At 47.1% G+C, this 19,219-nt stretch overlaps 1 protein-coding gene across 1 annotated transcript in view; it reads left to right on the top strand.

The window, feature by feature from the left end:
• Window positions 1-19,219, top strand: part of rab11fip3 (RAB11 family interacting protein 3 (class II)) — a 193,720-nt gene that overhangs the window by 67,906 nt on the left and 106,595 nt on the right. The window contains exon 3 of the mRNA XM_073060029.1: window positions 7,432-7,523. Within this exon, the coding sequence (XP_072916130.1) occupies window positions 7,432-7,523 (92 nt within the window). The remainder of the gene's footprint in view (window positions 1-7,431; window positions 7,524-19,219) is intronic.

Here is a 19,219-nt window from a genome sequence, read left to right as displayed (position 1 = left end):
GTACTCGCCCTGGAATGCTGTCCAGTCCCGCCGCCTTGTGACTGTCCACCCGTTGGAAGCATCTGTGTACTTCAGCCTCAGAGATGACCAAGCTGCAGGTCACATCAACAGTAGCTGGTCCTCAGGGGCTGTGATGTTAAAACTCCACCGCGTTTAGCTTTGAAGTCTGCGATGGTGTGTAGACTTTGCCATAAGCTGCATGTGTTGTTGGAAGTGCCTGTACATAAGGTGACTCTGACAGGAAATGATAAAGTAGTGGTGGTTGGGGGTGTGAACAGGTGGATTAGTGGGTGGAGGTGTTGATCAGTCTTACTGCTTTGGGAAAGTAACTGTTTTTGAATCTAGTAGTCCTGCCATAGATGTTACGTTGCCTCCTCCCTGATGGGAGTGGGAGAAACAGTCCATGAGTAGAGTGGGTGGGATCCTTCATGATGCTACTGGCCCTTTTCTTGCATCCTTTAGTTTGGTATTGCTGAGAGAAGGCCATACATTGGAATTTTGGCAAGATTTAGTTAATGATATTGCAGTTGTGCCTGGAAAATGGGGATGGGGTGGTGATAGGCATCACTCAGAGTTGTGGGACTCAAGTCTCTTGCTTCTGCTCCCCAATAACGGAAGCAGAGTATGTTTTTAAATGCGTATAAATGAAGAAGGACTGGATAAAATTACTTGTTGGGTGTGTTCACAAGCCAGCAGTTTATCCAGCCAGCTACTTGTATTCATTTGTAATGTGTTCTGTCATAAAGTTTATAGCTTTTTCTGATTCTCTATTTCACCATTGTTTCCATAGTTCATTACCCAGCTATTAGATAATGTTATCATCCAGTGAAGCTTCACATGTTTGATTGGGCTGTGTGATTACAAAGGGATTAGAGATGCACTGACCTAAACAGCCAGCCATGATCTGTCAACAAATAGTCTGCTAAGTTAAGTGACTGATTTTACTGAGATAATTTCAGTTCCAGAGAATAGCCTTGACCTCTGCACTATTGACTGTGTACTTTGTGAGAAATGTCAATAAGTCCATAAGATATAGGAGCAGAAGTAGGCCATTTGGCCCATCGAGCCTGCTCTGCCATTCAATCATGGGCTGATCCAATTCTTCCAGTCATCCCCACTCCCCTGCCTTCTTCCCATACCCTTCGATGCCCTGGCTAATCAAGAACCTATCTATCTCTGCCTTAAATGCACCCAATGACTTGGCCTCCACAGCTGCCCATGGCAACAAATTACACAGATTTACCAGCCTCTGACTAAAGTAATTTCTCCGCATCTATGTTCTAAATGGACATCCTTTAATCCTGAAGTCATGCCCTCTTCTCCTAGACTCCCCTACCATGGGAAATAACTTTGCTATATCTAATCTGTTCAGGCCTATTAAATTCAGAATGTTTCCATGAGATCCCCCCCTCATTCTCCTGAGCTCCAGGGAATACAGCCCAAGAGCTGCCAGATGTTCCTCATACGGTAACCCTCTCATCCCTGGAATTATTATTATTATGAATCTTCTCTGAGCCCTCTTCAATGTCAGTGTATCTTTTTTAAAATAAGGGGCCCAAAACTACACACAATATTCCCGTGTGGTCTCATGAGTGCCTTATAGAGCCTCAAAATCACATCCCTGCTCTTATATTCTATACTTTGAGAAATGAATACCAACGTTGCATTTGCCTTCTTCACCACCGACTCAACATGGAGGTTAACCTTCAGGGTATTCTGCACAAGGGCTCCCAAGTCCCTTTGCATCTCTGTATTTTGAATTCTCTCCCCATCTAAGTAATAGTCTGCCTGTTTATTTCTTCCACTGAAGTGCATGACCATACACTTTCCAACATTGTATTTCCTTTGCCACTTCTTTGCCTATTCCCCTAAACTATCTAAGTCTCTCTGTTGGTTCAGATGTTAATGCATGCAGTAAAAGGAGGGATATGCACACTGCCGTATCATGTTGCTCACATCATGTTTCTCGATGTCCTAAAGAGTTTCAATCAGTTTAAAATGCAACCATTGTTTGATGAAATCTGACAGCACTAATGAAACAGCAATGAATAATAGTTTTGCTAATACACTTGCACTCTGTAAATTAAAAATAATCAGCTATTAGTCAATTTGTTCAGGGAAGGATATTGGTCAAGATTCTGGGAGATTCTCAGCAGTTTCCAGTGAATCTTTTGTCATAACCTGAATCTGGGACACAATTTTAAATGATTTTGGCACCTCCCTGTTGCACCAAGTGTTGGTCTGTGATATGAACATAACAGAACAGAAAATAACACAGCACAAAAACAGACTTTTAGCCCACAATGTAGTGCTGAACCAAATAAATTAGTAATTATATGGTCAAGTAAACTAATCTCTTCTGCCCTCACAATGTCCATATCCTGCTATTTACCTCACTTTCATGTGCCTATCTAAACATTTCTTTAAAAGTCTCTGCCCCTACCACCACCACCCCAGGCAGCACATTCCAGGCACCCACTACTCTCTGTGTGCAAAAAAAACAAAAAACAACAAACAAACAAACTTGCTCCTCACATATGCTGATAAGTGTGAGGTGCTACATTTTGGTAGGAATAACCAAAATAGGACATACATGGTAAATGGTAGGGCATTAAAGAATGCAGTAGAACAGAGTGATCTAGGAATAAATGGTGCATAGTTCCCTGAAGGTGGAATCTCATGTGGATAGGGTGGTGAAGAAAGCTTTTGGTATGCTGGCCTTTATAAATCAGAGCATTGAGTATAGGACTTGGGAATGTAATGTTAAAATTGTACAAGGCATTGGTAAGGCCGAATTTGGAGTATTATGTACGGTTCTGGTCACCGAATTATAGAAAAGATATCAACAAAATAGAGAGAGTACAGAGAAGATTTACTAGAATGTTACCTGGGTTTCAGCCCCAAAGTTACAGAGAAAGGTTGAACAAGTTAGCTCTTTATTCTTTGGAGCGTAGAAGATTGAGGGGGGACTTGATAGAGGTGTTTAAAATTTTGAAGGGGATAGATAGAGTTGACGTGGAAGGGCTTTTTCCATTGAGAGTAGGGGAGATTCAAACAAGAGAACATGAGTTGAGAGCTAGGGGGCAAAAGTTTAGGGGTAACATGAGGGGGAATTTCTTTACTCAGAGAGTGGTAGCTGTGTGGAATGAGCTTCCAGTAGAAGTGGTAGAGGCAGGTTCGGTATTATCATTTAAAGTAAAATTGGATAGGTATATGGACAGGAAAGGAATGGAGGGTTATGGGCTGAGTGCAGGTCGGTGGGACTAGTTGAGAGTAAGCGTTCGGTACGGACTAGAAGGGCTGAGATGGCCTGTTTCCATGCTGTAATTGTTATATGGTTATATGGTTATATCTCCTTTGTGAAATCACCTCCTCTCACCTTAAATGCATACCCTCTAACTCAGTATCAGCAAGGCCAAAGAGCTGATTGTTGACTTCGGGAAGAGGAAACCAGAGGTTCTTGAGCCAGTTTTCCTTGGAGGATCGGAGGCGGAGACAGTTATCAACTTTAAATTTCCAGTGTTGTCATTTCGAAAGACCCGTCTTGGGCCCAGCACCCAAGTGCAATTAAGGAAAAAAAGCGCAACAACGCCTCTACTGTCTTAGGAGTTCGCAAAGATCCACCATCATGTCTAAAACTTTGACAAACTTCTATGCCCTTGAATGGAAAATCCTACAAAAAGTAGCAGATACAGCCTAGTCCATCACACCCTCCTCAGCATTGAGCACATCTACATGGAATGTTGTTGCAGGAAAACAGCATCCATCACCCAGGTCATGCACTCTTCTTACTGCTGCCATCAGAGAAAAGGTACAGGAGCCTCAGAAATAGTTATTGCCCCTCAACCATCAGGTCTTGAACCAAAGGGGATAACTTCACTGGCCTCTAAATCTAACTCAATTTCGATGGCCGATAAATTGTATAAAGTATTTAGGTATAAGAGTTGATAATGATATAAAGAATTTATACAAATTAAGTTATTTATCACTATTGAAAAAAATTCAAGAAGATCTTCATAAATGGATGATGTTACCAATAACACTGGTGGGTAGAGTTAATGCTGTAAAAATGAATATATTTCCTAGATTACAGTATCTATTTCAAACTCTACCAATACAATTGCCGCAGAAATTTTTTCAAGAGTTAAATAAATGTGTGAGGAAATTTCTTTGGAAAGGTAAAATGTCAAGAATATCATTGGAAAAGTTGACATGGAAATGTGACTTAGGAGGGTTACAACTTCCAAATTTTAAGAATTATTATAAAGCAAATCAACTTAGATTTATTGCATCTTTTTTTGACGAAGAAAAACCGGCATGGATTAGAATAGAATTAGATAAGATAGGAGAAAATACATCGGAAGACTTTATATATAAATGGGAACCTAAGTGGGTATGGGAAAAGAAAGAATCTCCTATATTAAAACATTTGATTGATTTATGGAATAAGATAAATGTTGATGATGAAATAAAGAAATCTTTATTAGCAAGGAGATCTCTGATTCAAAATAGACTTAATCCTTTTACAATGGATAATCAACTTCTACATAATTGGTACCAGAAAGGGATTAGATGTATAGGAGACTGTTATGAAGAAGGTATATTGATATAATTTGAACAATTAAAGAACAAATATAAAATATCAAATAACACTTTTTTTCGTTATTTTCAATTAAGGGTTTACTTAAGAGATAAACTGGGTCAAACAATGTTATTGCCGAAACCTAATGAAATTGTAACTTTAATTCAAAAAGGAAACATTTAAAAAATTTACTTCTTTTATGTATAATCTGATTCAAAAACAGACACTTAAACAAGGAATCCATAAGTCAAGACAAAAATGGGAAATGGATTTGAATATTAATATTGATGAAACAAATTGGTCAAGACTATCTTGCCAGTATGACAAATACAATAAATGTTCGACTCAGATTAGTACAATATAATTTTTTACATCAATTATATATTACACCGCAAAAAATAAATAGATTAAACCCAAACTTATCTGATCAATGTTTTCGATGTAATCAAGAAATTGATACTTTTTTACATTCTACTTGGTCCTGTTTCAAAATTCAACCTTTTTGGATAAATTTAAGAGTTTTATTGGAACAAATTATTGGAACACAACTTCCACATAATCCAATATTATTTTTATTAGGTGACATTGATGGGATAAAACCGAAACTTAAATTGAATAAATATCAGAAAGAATTTATAAAAATTGCATTGGCAGTAGCCAAAAAGGCTATTGCAGTTACTTGGAAATCGGATTCGTATTTAAGTATGGATCATTGGAATAATGAAATATTTAGCTGTATTCCACTTGAAAAAATTACTTATAATTTAAGGAATAAATATGATACATTTTTGAGTATTTGGCACCCTTATTTACAAAAGATAGGATTGCATATATAGGTGTTCCGATGATAAAGATGTTGGCCCTCTGGGGAAAGAAACAAATACATATATTAAATTTATTTTGAATCCCATGGAGCATGTGGAGACCTTCCGATATCCAGACTTACTTTCTTTCTTTCTTTCTTTCTTTCTTTCCTTTCTTTCTTCCTTTCTTTCTTTCTTTCTTTCTTTCTTTCTTTCCTTCCTTCCTTCCTTCCTTCCTTCCTTCCTTCCTTCCTTCCTTCCTTCCTTCCTTCCTTCCTTCCTTCCTTCCTTCCTTCCTTCCTTCCTTCCTTCCTTCCTTCCCTCCCTCCCTGTTTTTTTTAGGTAGGGGTATGCACAAGGGGAAGGGTTGAGGGGAGGAGGGTTGATATTATTCTATGTAATTAAATTTGAAAATTGAATAAAAATTTTTTTTTTAAACGTCACTGGCCTCATCACTGAAATTTTCCCACAACCTATGGACTCACTTTCAAGGACTCCTTATCTCTTGTTCTCGATAATAATTGCTTATTTTATTCTAATTATTACTATTATTTCTTCTTTCTTTTTGTATTTGCACAGTTTGTTGTCTTTTGCATACTGGTTCTATGCCCAGCTGGTGCGTTTTAAAATTGATTCTATTATGGTTATTGTACTTATTGAGTATGCCCACAAGAAAATGAATCTCAGGGTTGTATATGGTGACACAAACGTACTTTCATAATAAGTTTACTTTGAACTTTAAATATACCTGATGATTTTGCCTCCATCGCTGTCTTGTCGCAATGAATTGTACAGATTCACTACCGTCAGGCTAAAGAAATTCCTTCTCACCTATTCTAAAGGGATATCCCTCTATTATGAGGCCGTGCCCTCTGGTCCTAGTTTTCCCCCACTCTAGGAAACATATTCTATGGTATTTTATTGTAAAACCAGATAATGGACAGGAGTTGTAGTGTTGAAGGAACCAGGAAGTTGGAGTACTGGGTCATGTAGTGCAACTCTGTTTCACTTTGAGAGTCTCCAGTGGCAACTGGAATAAGAAGCACTGTTACACAGGTTTGATTAACACACTTGGGTTGATATTCTACTGCATGTACCTTTGTTTGGTTTTGGTCATGTTCCTTCATGCATATTTATCATGTCACAATTTTTGTAATCTGTTTGAGCTCCTCATTCAGATGGCACAGTGTGGAGAAGGGCTGCAGGTGCATGGACATACCACCAACTGCAAGTTTCCTTCCATGTTGCACTTCCCAATGTCTTTCTCATTGTTGCAGGGTTTAAATCCTGCAATTCTTCCTCCAACGCCATAGTCATACAGCATGGAAAGACACCATATGGCCCAGTATGATCCATGCCAGCTTCCACCACCCTGCTGTTATCAAACCAGTTTTGTGTCCAGTTGTCCTGTTTGCCTTGGTTCCCTTGTACCTTAACCTGAGCAACAGTAGCATAGCGGTTAGCATAATGCATTACAGTGTTAGCTGTAAGATCAGGCTTCAATCGCTTCTGTAAAGGGTTGGTGTGCTTACTCAGTAACTGTGGATTTCCTTTTAGTGCTCTGGTTTCCTCCTGCATTCCAAAGATGTACAGGTTAGGATTAGGAAGCTATGGACATACTTTGTAGGTGCTGGAAGCACAATGACACTTGACGATTGCCCTCAGCACGTTTTGGATTCTAGTGCAGTTTACTGTATGTTTTGATGTATATGTAACAAATAAAGATAATCTTTTGTGTCTTTTAAAAAACCTACCCCGTGGAACCATGTCAAGTGCTTTACTGAAGTCCATTGAGACGATGTCTACTGCTCTGTCATCATTGCTCTTAACTATGTTGATAGTGAACAAGATGTGAGTGTTAATTCATTTTTGTTAGATGGCCATGTATTTGCAGTTACTCCTAATTAGATCTGAAATATTACTGACCTTATAAACTTACTCAGTTTTCATATGAATAAGTGAGACAAAGGTGTGCATGTAAATGTGAGCATGGTATGAATCTCTCCTGTGTAAAGAAACTGAGGAAGTTCCCTTTTCTGTCTGCAGATTCGGACAGTCAGAACGATGATGCTGGATTTGGAAATGAAGATGACGTACTGCCCTGCTCTGATGGATTTGAGGACTTCAATTGCTTTGAGGCGAGTACATCAATGATTAATTGCCACTGGAAGTTAGCAGCTTCAGGACTTTACTTGTTTAAATGATTCTCAGTAGTTCACTTAGTAACTGCACTACAAGTAAAATCGACCAATATAGCAGCAGCGGATCTTTGTCTTTGATCACTGAGGTCAGTTTGGCACAGCCTGTACTTGTTTGGAAGAGTTACCATCTTCACTAAATCAAATTGTTCAATTCAGTCATCACAGAGGAGCTGTTGCAGTGGGCATACTGTTAAAGAGATGCTAATTGTATGTTTCCTCTGTATATAATGAAAGTTCAAGTTCTAATGGAAAGACTGACAGGAAGAAGTTTCTTCAGTCAGTGTTTTAAAGTATAATGTGGATGAGTACTGATGGCGAGGCAACTGTTAACTGTTCCACTGATTTGGCTTTATCAAAACATTCTGTCTAATTGTCCAAGCAACACACACAAAATGCTGGTGGAACACAGCAGGCCAGGCAGCATCTATAGGGAGAAGTGCTGTCGACGTTTCGGGCCGAGACCCTTCGTCAGGATTAACTGAAAGGAAAGATAGTAAGAGATTTGAAAGTAGGAGGGGGAGGGGAAAATGCGAAATGATAGGAGAAGACCGGAGGGGGTGGGGTGAAACTGAGAGCCAGACGGATGATTGGCAAAAGGGATACACAGCTGGAGAAGGAAGAGGATCATTGGATGGGAGGCCTAGGGAGAAAGAAAGGGGGAGGGGAGCACCAGAGGGAGATGGAGAACAGGCAGAGTGATGGACAGAGAGAGAAAAAAAAACTAAATATATCAGGGATGGGGTAAGAAGGGGAGGGGCATTAATGGAAGTTAGAGAAGTCAATGTTCATGACATCAGGTTGGAGGCTACCCAGCCGGTATATAAGGTGTTGTTCCTCCAACCTGAGTGTGGCTTCATCTTGACAGTAGAGGAGGCCGTGGATAGACATATCAGAATGGGAATGGAACGTGTAATTAAAATGTGTGGCCACTGGGAGACCCTGCTTTCTCTGGCAGACAGAGCGTAGGTGTTCTGCGAAACGGTCTCCCAGTCTGCGTCGGGTCTCACCAATATATAAAAGGCCACACCGGGAGCACCGGACGCAGTATACCACACCAGCCGACTCACAGGTGAAGTGTTGCCTCACCTGGAAGGACTGTCTGGGGCCCTGAATGGTGGTGAGGGAGGAAGTGTAAGGGCAGGTGTAGCACTTGTTCTGCTTACAAGGATAAGTGCCAGGAGAAAGATCGGTGGGAAGGGATGGGGGAGACGAATGGACAAGGGAGTCGCGTAGGGAGCGTTCCCTGCGGAAAGCAGAAAGGGGGGGGGGGGAGGGAAAGATGTGCTTGGTAGTGGGATTCCGTTGGAGGTGGCGGAAGTTACAGAGAATTATATGTTGGATCCAGAGGCTGGTGGGGTGGTAGGTGAGGACAAGGGGAACCCTATCCTGAGTGGGGTGGCGGGAGGATCGGGTGAGGGCAGATGTGCGGGAAATGGGAGTGATGCGTTTGAGAGCAGAGTTGATGGTGGAAGAAGGGAAGCCCCTTTGTTTAAAAAAGGAAGACATTTCCTTCGTCCTGGAATGAAAAGCCTCATCCTGAGAGCAGATGCGGCGGAGATGGAGGAATTGTGAGAAGGGGATAGCATTTTTGCAAGAGACAGGGCGGGAAGAGTCCAGGTAGCTGTGAGAGTCTGTAGGCTTATTGTAGATATCAGTAGATAGGCCGTCTCCGGAGATGGAGACAGAAAAATCAAGAAAGGGGAGAGGTGTCAGGTAAATTTGAGGGCAGGGTGAAAGTTGGAGGCAAAGTTAATGAAGTCAACAAGCTCAGCATGCGTGCAGGAGGCAGCGCCAATGCAGTCGTCGATGTAGCGAAGGAAAAGAGGGGGACGGATACCCGTATAGGCTTGGAACATGGACTGTTCCACAAAGCCAACAAAAAGGCAGGCATAACTGGGATCCATGCAGGTGCCCATGGCTACACCTTTGGTTTGGAGGAAGTGGGAGGAGCCAAAGGAGAAATTATTGAGAGTAAGAACTAATTCGGCTGGACGGAGGAGAGTGGTGGTAGAGGGGAATTGGTTAGGTCTGGAATCCAAAAAGAAGCGGAGAGTTTTGATACTTTCCTGGTGTTCTCCATCTCCCTCTGGTCTACCCTCACCCTTTCTTTCTCCCTAGGCCTCCTGTCCCATGATCCTTTCCCTTCTCTAGCTCTATATCCCTTTTGCCAATCACCTTTCTGGCTCTCAGCTTCACCCACCCCCTCTGGTCTTCCCCTATCATTTCGCATTTTCCCCTCCCCCTCCTACTTTCAAATCTCTTACTATCTTTCTTTTCAGTTAGTCCTGATGAAGGGCCTTGGCCCAAAACGTTGACAGCGCCTCTCCCTATAGATGCTGCCTGGCCTGCTGCGTTCCACCAGCATTTTGTGTGTGTTGCTTGAATTTCCAGCATCTGCAGATTTCCTCGTGTTTGCCTGTCTAATTGTCCGTGCATTTGATGGGATGTGCTTCCTACCCCGGTACACTTACCACTACACCACCAACCGGCTTCCTACCGCGGTACTCTGTACCACTACACCACCGACCGGCTTCCTACCCCGGTACACTGTACCACTACACCGCCGACCGGCTTCCTACCCCGGTACACTGTACCACTACACCACCGACCGGCTTCCTACCCCGGTACACTGTACCACTACACCACCGACCGGCTTCCTACCCCGGTACTCTGTACCACTACACCACCGACCGGCTTCCTACCCCGGTACTCTGTACCACTACACCACCGACCGGCTTCCTACCCCGGTACACTGTACCACTACACCACCGACCGGCTTCCTACCCCGGTACTCTGTACCACTACACCACCGACCGGCTTCCTACCCCGGTACACTGTACCACTACACCACCGACCGGCTTCCTACCCCGGTACACTGTACCACTACACCGCCGACCGGCTTCCTACCCCGGTACTCTGTACCACTACACCGCCGACCGGCTTCCTACCCCGGTACACTGTACCACTACACCGCCGACCGGCTTCCTACCCCGGTACTCTGTACCACTACACCACCGACAGCTTCCTACCCCGGTACTCTGTACCACTACACCGCCGACCGGCTTCCTACCCCGGTACACTGTACCACTACACCGCCGACCGGCTTCCTACCCCGGTACACTGTACCACTACACCGCCGACCGGCTTCCTACCCCGGTACTCTGTACCACTACACCACCGACCGGCTTCCTACCCCGGTACTCTGTACCACTACACCACCGACCGGCTTCCTACCCCGGTACTCTGTACCACTACACCACCGACCGGCTTCCTACCCCGGTACTCTGTACCACTACACCGCCGACCGGCTTCCTACCCCGGTACTCTGTACCACTACACCGCCGACCGGCTTCCTACCCCGGTACACTGTACCACTACACCGCCGACCGGCTTCCTACCCCGGTACTCTGTATCACTACACCGCCGACCGGCTTCCTACCCCGGTACACTGTACCACTACACCGCCGACCGGCTTCCTACCCCGGTACACTGTACCACTACACCGCCGACCGGCTTCCTACCCCGGTACTCTGTACCACTACACCGCCGACCGGCTTCCTACCCCGGTACACTGTACCACTACACCGCCGACCGGCTTCCTACCCCGGTACTCTGTACCACTACACCACCGACCGGCTTCCTACCCCGGTACTCTGTACCACTACACCACCGACCGGCTTCCTACCCCGGTACACTGTACCACTACACCGCCGACCGGCTTCCTACCCCGGTACACTGTACCACTACACCGCCGACCGGCTTCCTACCCCGGTACTCTGTACCACTACACCACCGACCGGCTTCCTACCCCGGTACTCTGTACCACTACACCACCGACCGGCTTCCTACCCCGGTACTCTGTACCACTACACCACCGACCGGCTTCCTACCCCGGTACTCTGTACCACTACACCGCCGACCGGCTTCCTACCCCGGTACTCTGTACCACTACACCGCCGACCGGCTTCCTACCCCGGTACACTGTACCACTACACCGCCGACCGGCTTCCTACCCCGGTACTCTGTATCACTACACCGCCGACCGGCTTCCTACCCCGGTACACTGTACCACTACACCGCCGACCGGCTTCCTACCCCGGTACACTGTACCACTACACCGCCGACCGGCTTCCTACCCCGGTACTCTGTACCACTACACCGCCGACCGGCTTCCTACCCCGGTACACTGTACCACTACACCGCCGACCGGCTTCCTACCCCGGTACTCTGTACCACTACACCGCCGACCGGCTTCCTACCCCGGTACTCTGTACCACTACACCACCGACCGGCTTCCTACCCCGGTACTCTGTACCACTACACCACCGACCGGCTTCCTACCCCGGTACTCTGTACCACTACACCACCGACCGGCTTCCTACCCCGGTACTCTGTACCACTACACCGCCGACCGGCTTCCTACCCCGGTACTCTGTACCACTACACCGCCGACCGGCTTCCTACCCCGGTACACTGTACCACTACACCGCCGACCGGCTTCCTACCCCGGTACTCTGTATCACTACACCGCCGACCGGCTTCCTACCCCGGTACACTGTACCACTACACCACCGACCGGCTTCCTACCCCGGTACTCTGTACCACTACACCACCGACCGGCTTCCTACCCCGGTACTCTGTACCACTACACCGCCGACCGGCTTCCTACCCCGGTACTCTGTACCACTACACCGCCGACCGGCTTCCTACCCCGGTACACTGTACCACTACACCGCCGACCGGCTTCCTACCCCGGTACACTGTACCACTACACCGCCGACCGGCTTCCTACCCCGGTACTCTGTACCACTACACCTCCGACCGGCTTCCTACCCTGGTACTCTGTACCACTACACCACCGACCGGCTTCCTACCCCGGTACTCTGTACCACTACACCGCCGACCGGCTTCCTACCCCGGTACTCTGTACCACTACACCGCCGACCGGCTTCCTACCCCGGTACTCTGTACCACTACACCGCCGACCGGCTTCCTACCCCGGTACTCTGTACCACTACACCGCCGACCGGCTTCCTACCCCGGTACACTGTACCACTACACCGCCGACCGGCTTCCTACCCCGGTACACTGTACCACTACACCGCCGACCGGCTTCCTACCCCGGTACTCTGTACCACTACACCGCCGACCGGCTTCCTACCCCGGTACACTGTACCACTACACCACCGACCGGCTTCCTACCCCGGTACTCTGTACCACTACACCACCGACCGGCTTCCTACCCCGGTACTCTGTACCACTACACCACCGACCGGCTTCCTACCCCGGTACTCTGTACCACTACACCACCGACCGGCTTCCTACCCCGGTACTCTGTACCACTACACCGCCGACCGGCTTCCTACCCCGGTACTCTGTACCACTACACCGCCGACCGGCTTCCTACCCCGGTACTCTGTACCACTACACCACCGACAGCTTCCTACCCCGGTACTCTGTACCACTACACCGCCGACCGGCTTCCTACCCCGGTACACTGTACCACTACACCGCCGACCGGCTTCCTACCCCGGTACACTGTACCACTACACCGCCGACCGGCTTCCTACCCCGGTACTCTGTACCACTACACCACCGACCGGCTTCCTACCCCGGTACTCTGTACCACTACACCACCGACCGGCTTCCTACCCCGTAACTCTGTACCACTACACCACCGACCGGCTTCCTACCCCGGTACTCTGTACCACTACACCGCCGACCGGCTTCCTACCCCGGTACTCTGTACCACTACACCGCCGACCGGCTTCCTACCCCGGTACACTGTACCACTACACCGCCGACCGGCTTCCTACCCCGGTACTCTGTATCACTACACCGCCGACCGGCTTCCTACCCCGGTACACTGTACCACTACACCGCCGACCGGCTTCCTACCCCGGTACACTGTACCACTACACCGCCGACCGGCTTCCTACCCCGGTACTCTGTACCACTACACCGCCGACCGGCTTCCTACCCCGGTACACTGTACCACTACACCGCCGACCGGCTTCCTACCCCGGTACTCTGTACCACTACACCACCGACCGGCTTCCTACCCCGGTACTCTGTACCACTACACCACCGACCGGCTTCCTACCCCGGTACACTGTACCACTACACCGCCGACCGGCTTCCTACCCCGGTACACTGTACCACTACACCGCCGACCGGCTTCCTACCCCGGTACTCTGTATCACTACACCGCCGACCGGCTTCCTACCCCGGTACACTGTACCACTACACCGCCGACCGGCTTCCTACCCCGGTACACTGTACCACTACACCGCCGACCGGCTTCCTACCCCGGTACTCTGTACCACTACACCGCCGACCGGCTTCCTACCCCGGTACACTGTACCACTACACCGCCGACCGGCTTCCTACCCCGGTACTCTGTACCACTACACCACCGACCGGCTTCCTACCCCGGTACTCTGTACCACTACACACTCTGTACCACTACACCGCCGACCGGCTTCCTACCCCGGTACACTGTACCACTACACCGCCGACCGGCTTCCTACCCCGGTACACTGTACCACTACACCGCCGACCGGCTTCCTACCCCGGTACTCTGTACCACTACACCACCGACCGGCTTCCTACCCCGGTACTCTGTACCACTACACCACCGACCGGCTTCCTACCCCGGTACTCTGTACCACTACACCGCCGACCGGCTTCCTACCCCGGTACTCTGTACCACTACACCGCCGACCGGCTTCCTACCCCGGTACTCTGTACCACTACACCGCCGACCGGCTTCCTACCCCGGTACACTGTACCACTACACCGCCGACCGGCTTCCTACCCCGGTACTCTGTATCACTACACCACCGACCGGCTTCCTACCCCGGTACACTGTACCACTACACCGCCGACCGGCTTCCTACCCCGGTACACTGTACCACTACACCGCCGACCGGCTTCCTACCCCGGTACTCTGTACCACTACACCGCCGACCTGCTTCCTACCCCGGTACACTGTACCACTACACCACCGACCGGCTTCCTACCCCGGTACACTGTACCACTACACCACCGACCAGCTTCCTACCCCGGTACTCTGTACCACTACACCACCGACCGGCTTCCTACCCCGGTACACTGTACCACTACACCACCGACCGGCTTCCTACCCCGGTACACTGTACCACTACACCACCGACCGGCTTCCTACCCCGGTACACTGTACCACTACACCGCCGACCGGCTTCCTACCCCGGTACACTGTACCACTACACCGCCGTCCGGCTTCCTACCCCGGTACACTGTACCACTACACCGCCGACCGGCTTCCTACCCCGGTACTCTGTACCACTACACCGCCGACCGGCTTCCTACCCCGGTACACTGTACCACTACACCACCGACCGGCTTCCTACCCCGGTACACTGTACCACTACACCACCGACCGGCTTCCTATCCCGGTACTCTGTACCACTACACCACCGACTGGCTTCCTATCCCAGTACTCTGTACCACTACACCACCGACCGGCTTCCTATCCCGGTACTCTATGAGCTTATTCTATTCTTTCTTGGCTTGTATATTGGACCTGCTTAGCATCATGCCAGCAGTGCTGACTTGTTTGGAGCCCTTGAACTTCTCAGTGCTCATGAGGATGTACCCTTGAATTTAAAATAGCATTGAGCTGTGTGCAGCCTGCACAATTCTAGACCAGGAGTTCTCAGCAAGTCTCACTGGAGTTTAGAAGAAATCTACCAATTTTTAAAAGAGCTAGGAAGAATGGACATGGAGAGGATGTTTCCAATCGGGGTAAGAGTCTAGGACCAGAAGGCAGAGCCTTAGAATAGAAGAATATTCATTTAGAACAGAGATGAGGAGGAATTTCTTTAGCCAGAAGGTAATGAATCTGTGAAATTCATTTCCACAAACAGCTGTGGAGGTCAAGTCATTGGGTATGTATAAAACAGAGGTTGATTGATTCTTGATTAGTCAGGGTGTCAAAGGTTGTGGTGAGAAGGCAGCAGACTGGGGCTGAGGGGGATAGTAAATTGTCCACAGTGGAGTGGCAGAGGAGACTGGATGAGCTGAATGGCCTAGTTCTGCTCCCATCTATTATGATCTTTTTGACTTTGCCTTCCACTGATGCCTCTGTAGCATTGGATCACCTGTGGCTTGGTGTTTAGAGGCTGGTATTGGGTGGGTGGGTTGAGGGTGCAAGCTGCACCCTGTCTAGCCAGGTGAACCTTTTCTTTTTTGCTACCAATAGTTTCTCCAAATTCCTCTTCATTAAATGTCTGCTTCCCTAACCTCTGGGAAGTTATTAGAAACATAGAAACATAGAAACATAGAAAATAGGTGCAGGAGTAGGCCATTCGGCCCTTCGAACCTGCACCGCCATTCAGTATGATCATGGCTGATCATCCAACTCAGAACCCTGTACCTGCTTTCTCTCCATATCCCCGATCCCTTTAGCCACAAGGGCCATATCTAACTTCCTCTTAGATATAGCCAATGAACCGGCCTCAACTGTTTCCTGTGGTAGAGAACTCCACAGATTCACCACTCTCTGTGTGAAGAAGTTTTTCCTCATCTCGGTCCTAAAAGGCTTCCCCTTTATCCTTAAACTGTGACCCCTCGTTCTGGACTTCCCCAACATTGGAAACAGTCTTCCTGCATCTAGCCTGTCCAATCCCATTAGAATTTTATACGTTTCAATAAGATCCCCCCTCAATCTTCTAAATTCCAGTGAGTATAAGCCTAGTCGATCCAGACTTTCTTCATATGAAAGTCCTGCCATCATAGGAATCAATCTGATGAACCTCCTTTGTACTCCCTCTATGGCAAGAATGTCTTTCCTCAGATTAGGGGACCAAAACTGCACACAAAATTCTAGGTGCGGTCTCACCAAGGCCTTGTACAACTGCAGTAGAACCTCCCTGCACCTGTACCCAAATCCTTTTGCTATGAATGCCAACATACCATTTGCCTTTTTCACCGCCTGCTGTACCTGCATGCCCATCTTCAATGACTGGTGTACAATGACACCCAGGTCTCGTTGCATCTCCCCTTTTCCTAATCGGCCACCGTCAGATAATAATCTGTTTTCCTGTTCTTGCAACCAAAGTGGATAACCTCATATTTATCCACATTAAATTGCATCTGCCATGGATTTGCCCACTCACCTAACCTATCCAAGTCACCCTGCATCCTCTTAGCATCCTCCTCACAGCTAACACCGCCGCCCAGCTTCGTGTCATCCACAAACTTGGAGATGCTGCATTTAATTCCCTCGTCTAAATCATTAATATATATTGTAAACAACTGGGGTCCCAGCACTGAGCCTTGCGGTACCCCACTAGTCACTGCCTGCCATTCTGAAAAGGTCCCGTTTACTCCCACTCTTTGCTTCCTGTCTGCCAACCAATTCTCTATCCACATCAATACCATACCCCCAATACCGTGTGCTTTAAGTTTGCACACTAATCTCCTGTGTGGGACCTTGTCAAAAGCCTTTTGAAAATCTAAGTATACCACGTCCACTGGCTCTCCCCTATCCACTCTACTAGTTACATCTTCAAAAAATTCTATTAGATTCGTCAGACATGATTTTCCTTTCACAAATCCATGCTGACTTTGTCCGATGATTTCACCTCTTTCGAAATGTGCTGTTATCACATCTTTGATAACCGACTCTAGCATTTTCCCCACCACCGATGTCAGACTAACCAGTCTATAATTCCCTGGTTTCTCTCTCCCTCCTTTTTTAAAAAGTGGGGTTACATTAGCCACCCTCCAATCCTCAGGAACTAATCCAGAATCTAAGGAGTTTTGAAAAATTATCACTAATGCATCCACTATTTCTTGGGCTACTTCCTTAAGCACTCTGGGATGCAGATCATCTGGCCCTGGAGATTTATCTGCCTTTAATCCCTTCAATTTACCTAACACCACTTCCCTACTAACATGTATTTCCCTCAGTTCCTCCATCTCACTAGACCCTCGGTCCCTTACTATTTCCGGAAGATTATTTATGTCCTCCTTAGTGAAGACAGAACCAAAGGAGTTATTCAATTGGTCTGCCATGTCTTTGTTCCCTATGATCAGTTCACCTCTTTCTGACTGTAAAGGACCTACATTTGTCTTGACCAATCTTTTTCTTTTCACGTATCTATAAAAGCTTTTACAGTCAGTTTTTATGTTCCCTGCCAGCTTTCTCTCATAATCTTTTTTCCCTTTCCTAATTAAGCCCTTTGTCCTCCTCTGCTGGTCTCTGAATTTCTCCCAGTCCTCAGGTGTGCCGCTTTTTTTTGCTAATTTATATGTTTCTTCTTTGGACTTGATACTATCCCTAATTTCCCTTGTCAGCCACGGGTGCACTACCTTCCCTGGTTTATTCTTTTGCCAAACTGGGATGAACAATTGTTGTAGTTCATCCATGCGATCTTTAAATGCTTGCCATTGCATATCCACCGTCAACCCTTTAAGTATCATTTGCCAGTCTATCTTAGCTAATTCACGTCTCATACCTTCAAAGTTACCCTTCTTTAAGTTCAGAACCTTTGTTTCTGAATTAACTATGTCACTCTCCATCTTAATGAAGAATTCCACCATATTATGGTCACTCTTACCCAAGGGGCCTCGCACGACAAGATTGCTAACTAACCCTTCCTCATTGCTCAATACCCAATCTAGAATGGCCTGCTCTCTAGTTGGTTCCTCGACATGTTGGTACAGAAAACCATCCTGCATACATTCCAAGAAATCCTCTTCCTCAGCACCCTTGCCAATTTGGTTCACCCAATCTATATGTAGATTGAAGTCACCCATTAATAACTACTGTTCCTTTTTTGCACGCATTTCTAATTTCCTGTTTAATGCCATCCCCAACCTCACTACTACTGTTAGGTGGCCTGTACACAACTCCCACCAGCGTTTTCTGCCCCTTAGTGTTATGCAGCTCTACCCATATCGATTCCACCTCCTCCAGGCTAATGTCCTTCCTTTCTATTGCGTTAATCTCCTCTCTAACCAGCAATGCTACCCCACCTCCTTTTCTTTCCTGACTATTCCTCCTGAATATTGAATATCCCTGGATGTTGAGCTCCCATCCTTCAATTAGTATACCTTCAATGAAGACAGAACCAAGTAATTGCCAAATCTTATTATAAATTCCTATTATATCTTATGACTATAAAGAGTCTTGCCTCCAGTTGTCTGCGCTAATCCTTTTCTAATATGACATCTATATGTAAATCTTTCCCCTTCCAGGCATCTCCCAGCTTCTTACTTCATCCGATCCCTTCTTACTCTTCACCCACCTGGCTTCACCTATCACCTTCTCGCTTGACTTCCTTCCCCTCAACCCCAACACCTTATTCTGCTATTTTCTCCCTTTCTATCCAGTCCTGATGAAGGGTCTTGGCCTGAAATGTCAATTGTTTATTCCTCTCCCCAGATGCTGCCTGACTGGCTGACTCACTCCAGCATTTTGTGTGTGTTGCTTTTTCATATTTCTTGCAAAATTTCTCGACTACACTTTTTTTCTCCGACATGCTGCCAGCAAGAAGCGTAGTGCTGTACACTTCCAACATGTTTGAGCTGACTCTAACCCATGATACAAAGTATGATGACAACATGGAATACTTCAGGAATTGACA

Source organism: Hemitrygon akajei, chromosome 11 (genome assembly GCF_048418815.1).
Source record: "Hemitrygon akajei chromosome 11, sHemAka1.3, whole genome shotgun sequence".
Lineage (NCBI taxonomy): Eukaryota > Metazoa > Chordata > Chondrichthyes > Myliobatiformes > Dasyatidae > Hemitrygon > Hemitrygon akajei.
This window is presented reverse-complemented; position numbering and strand designations above follow the sequence as displayed.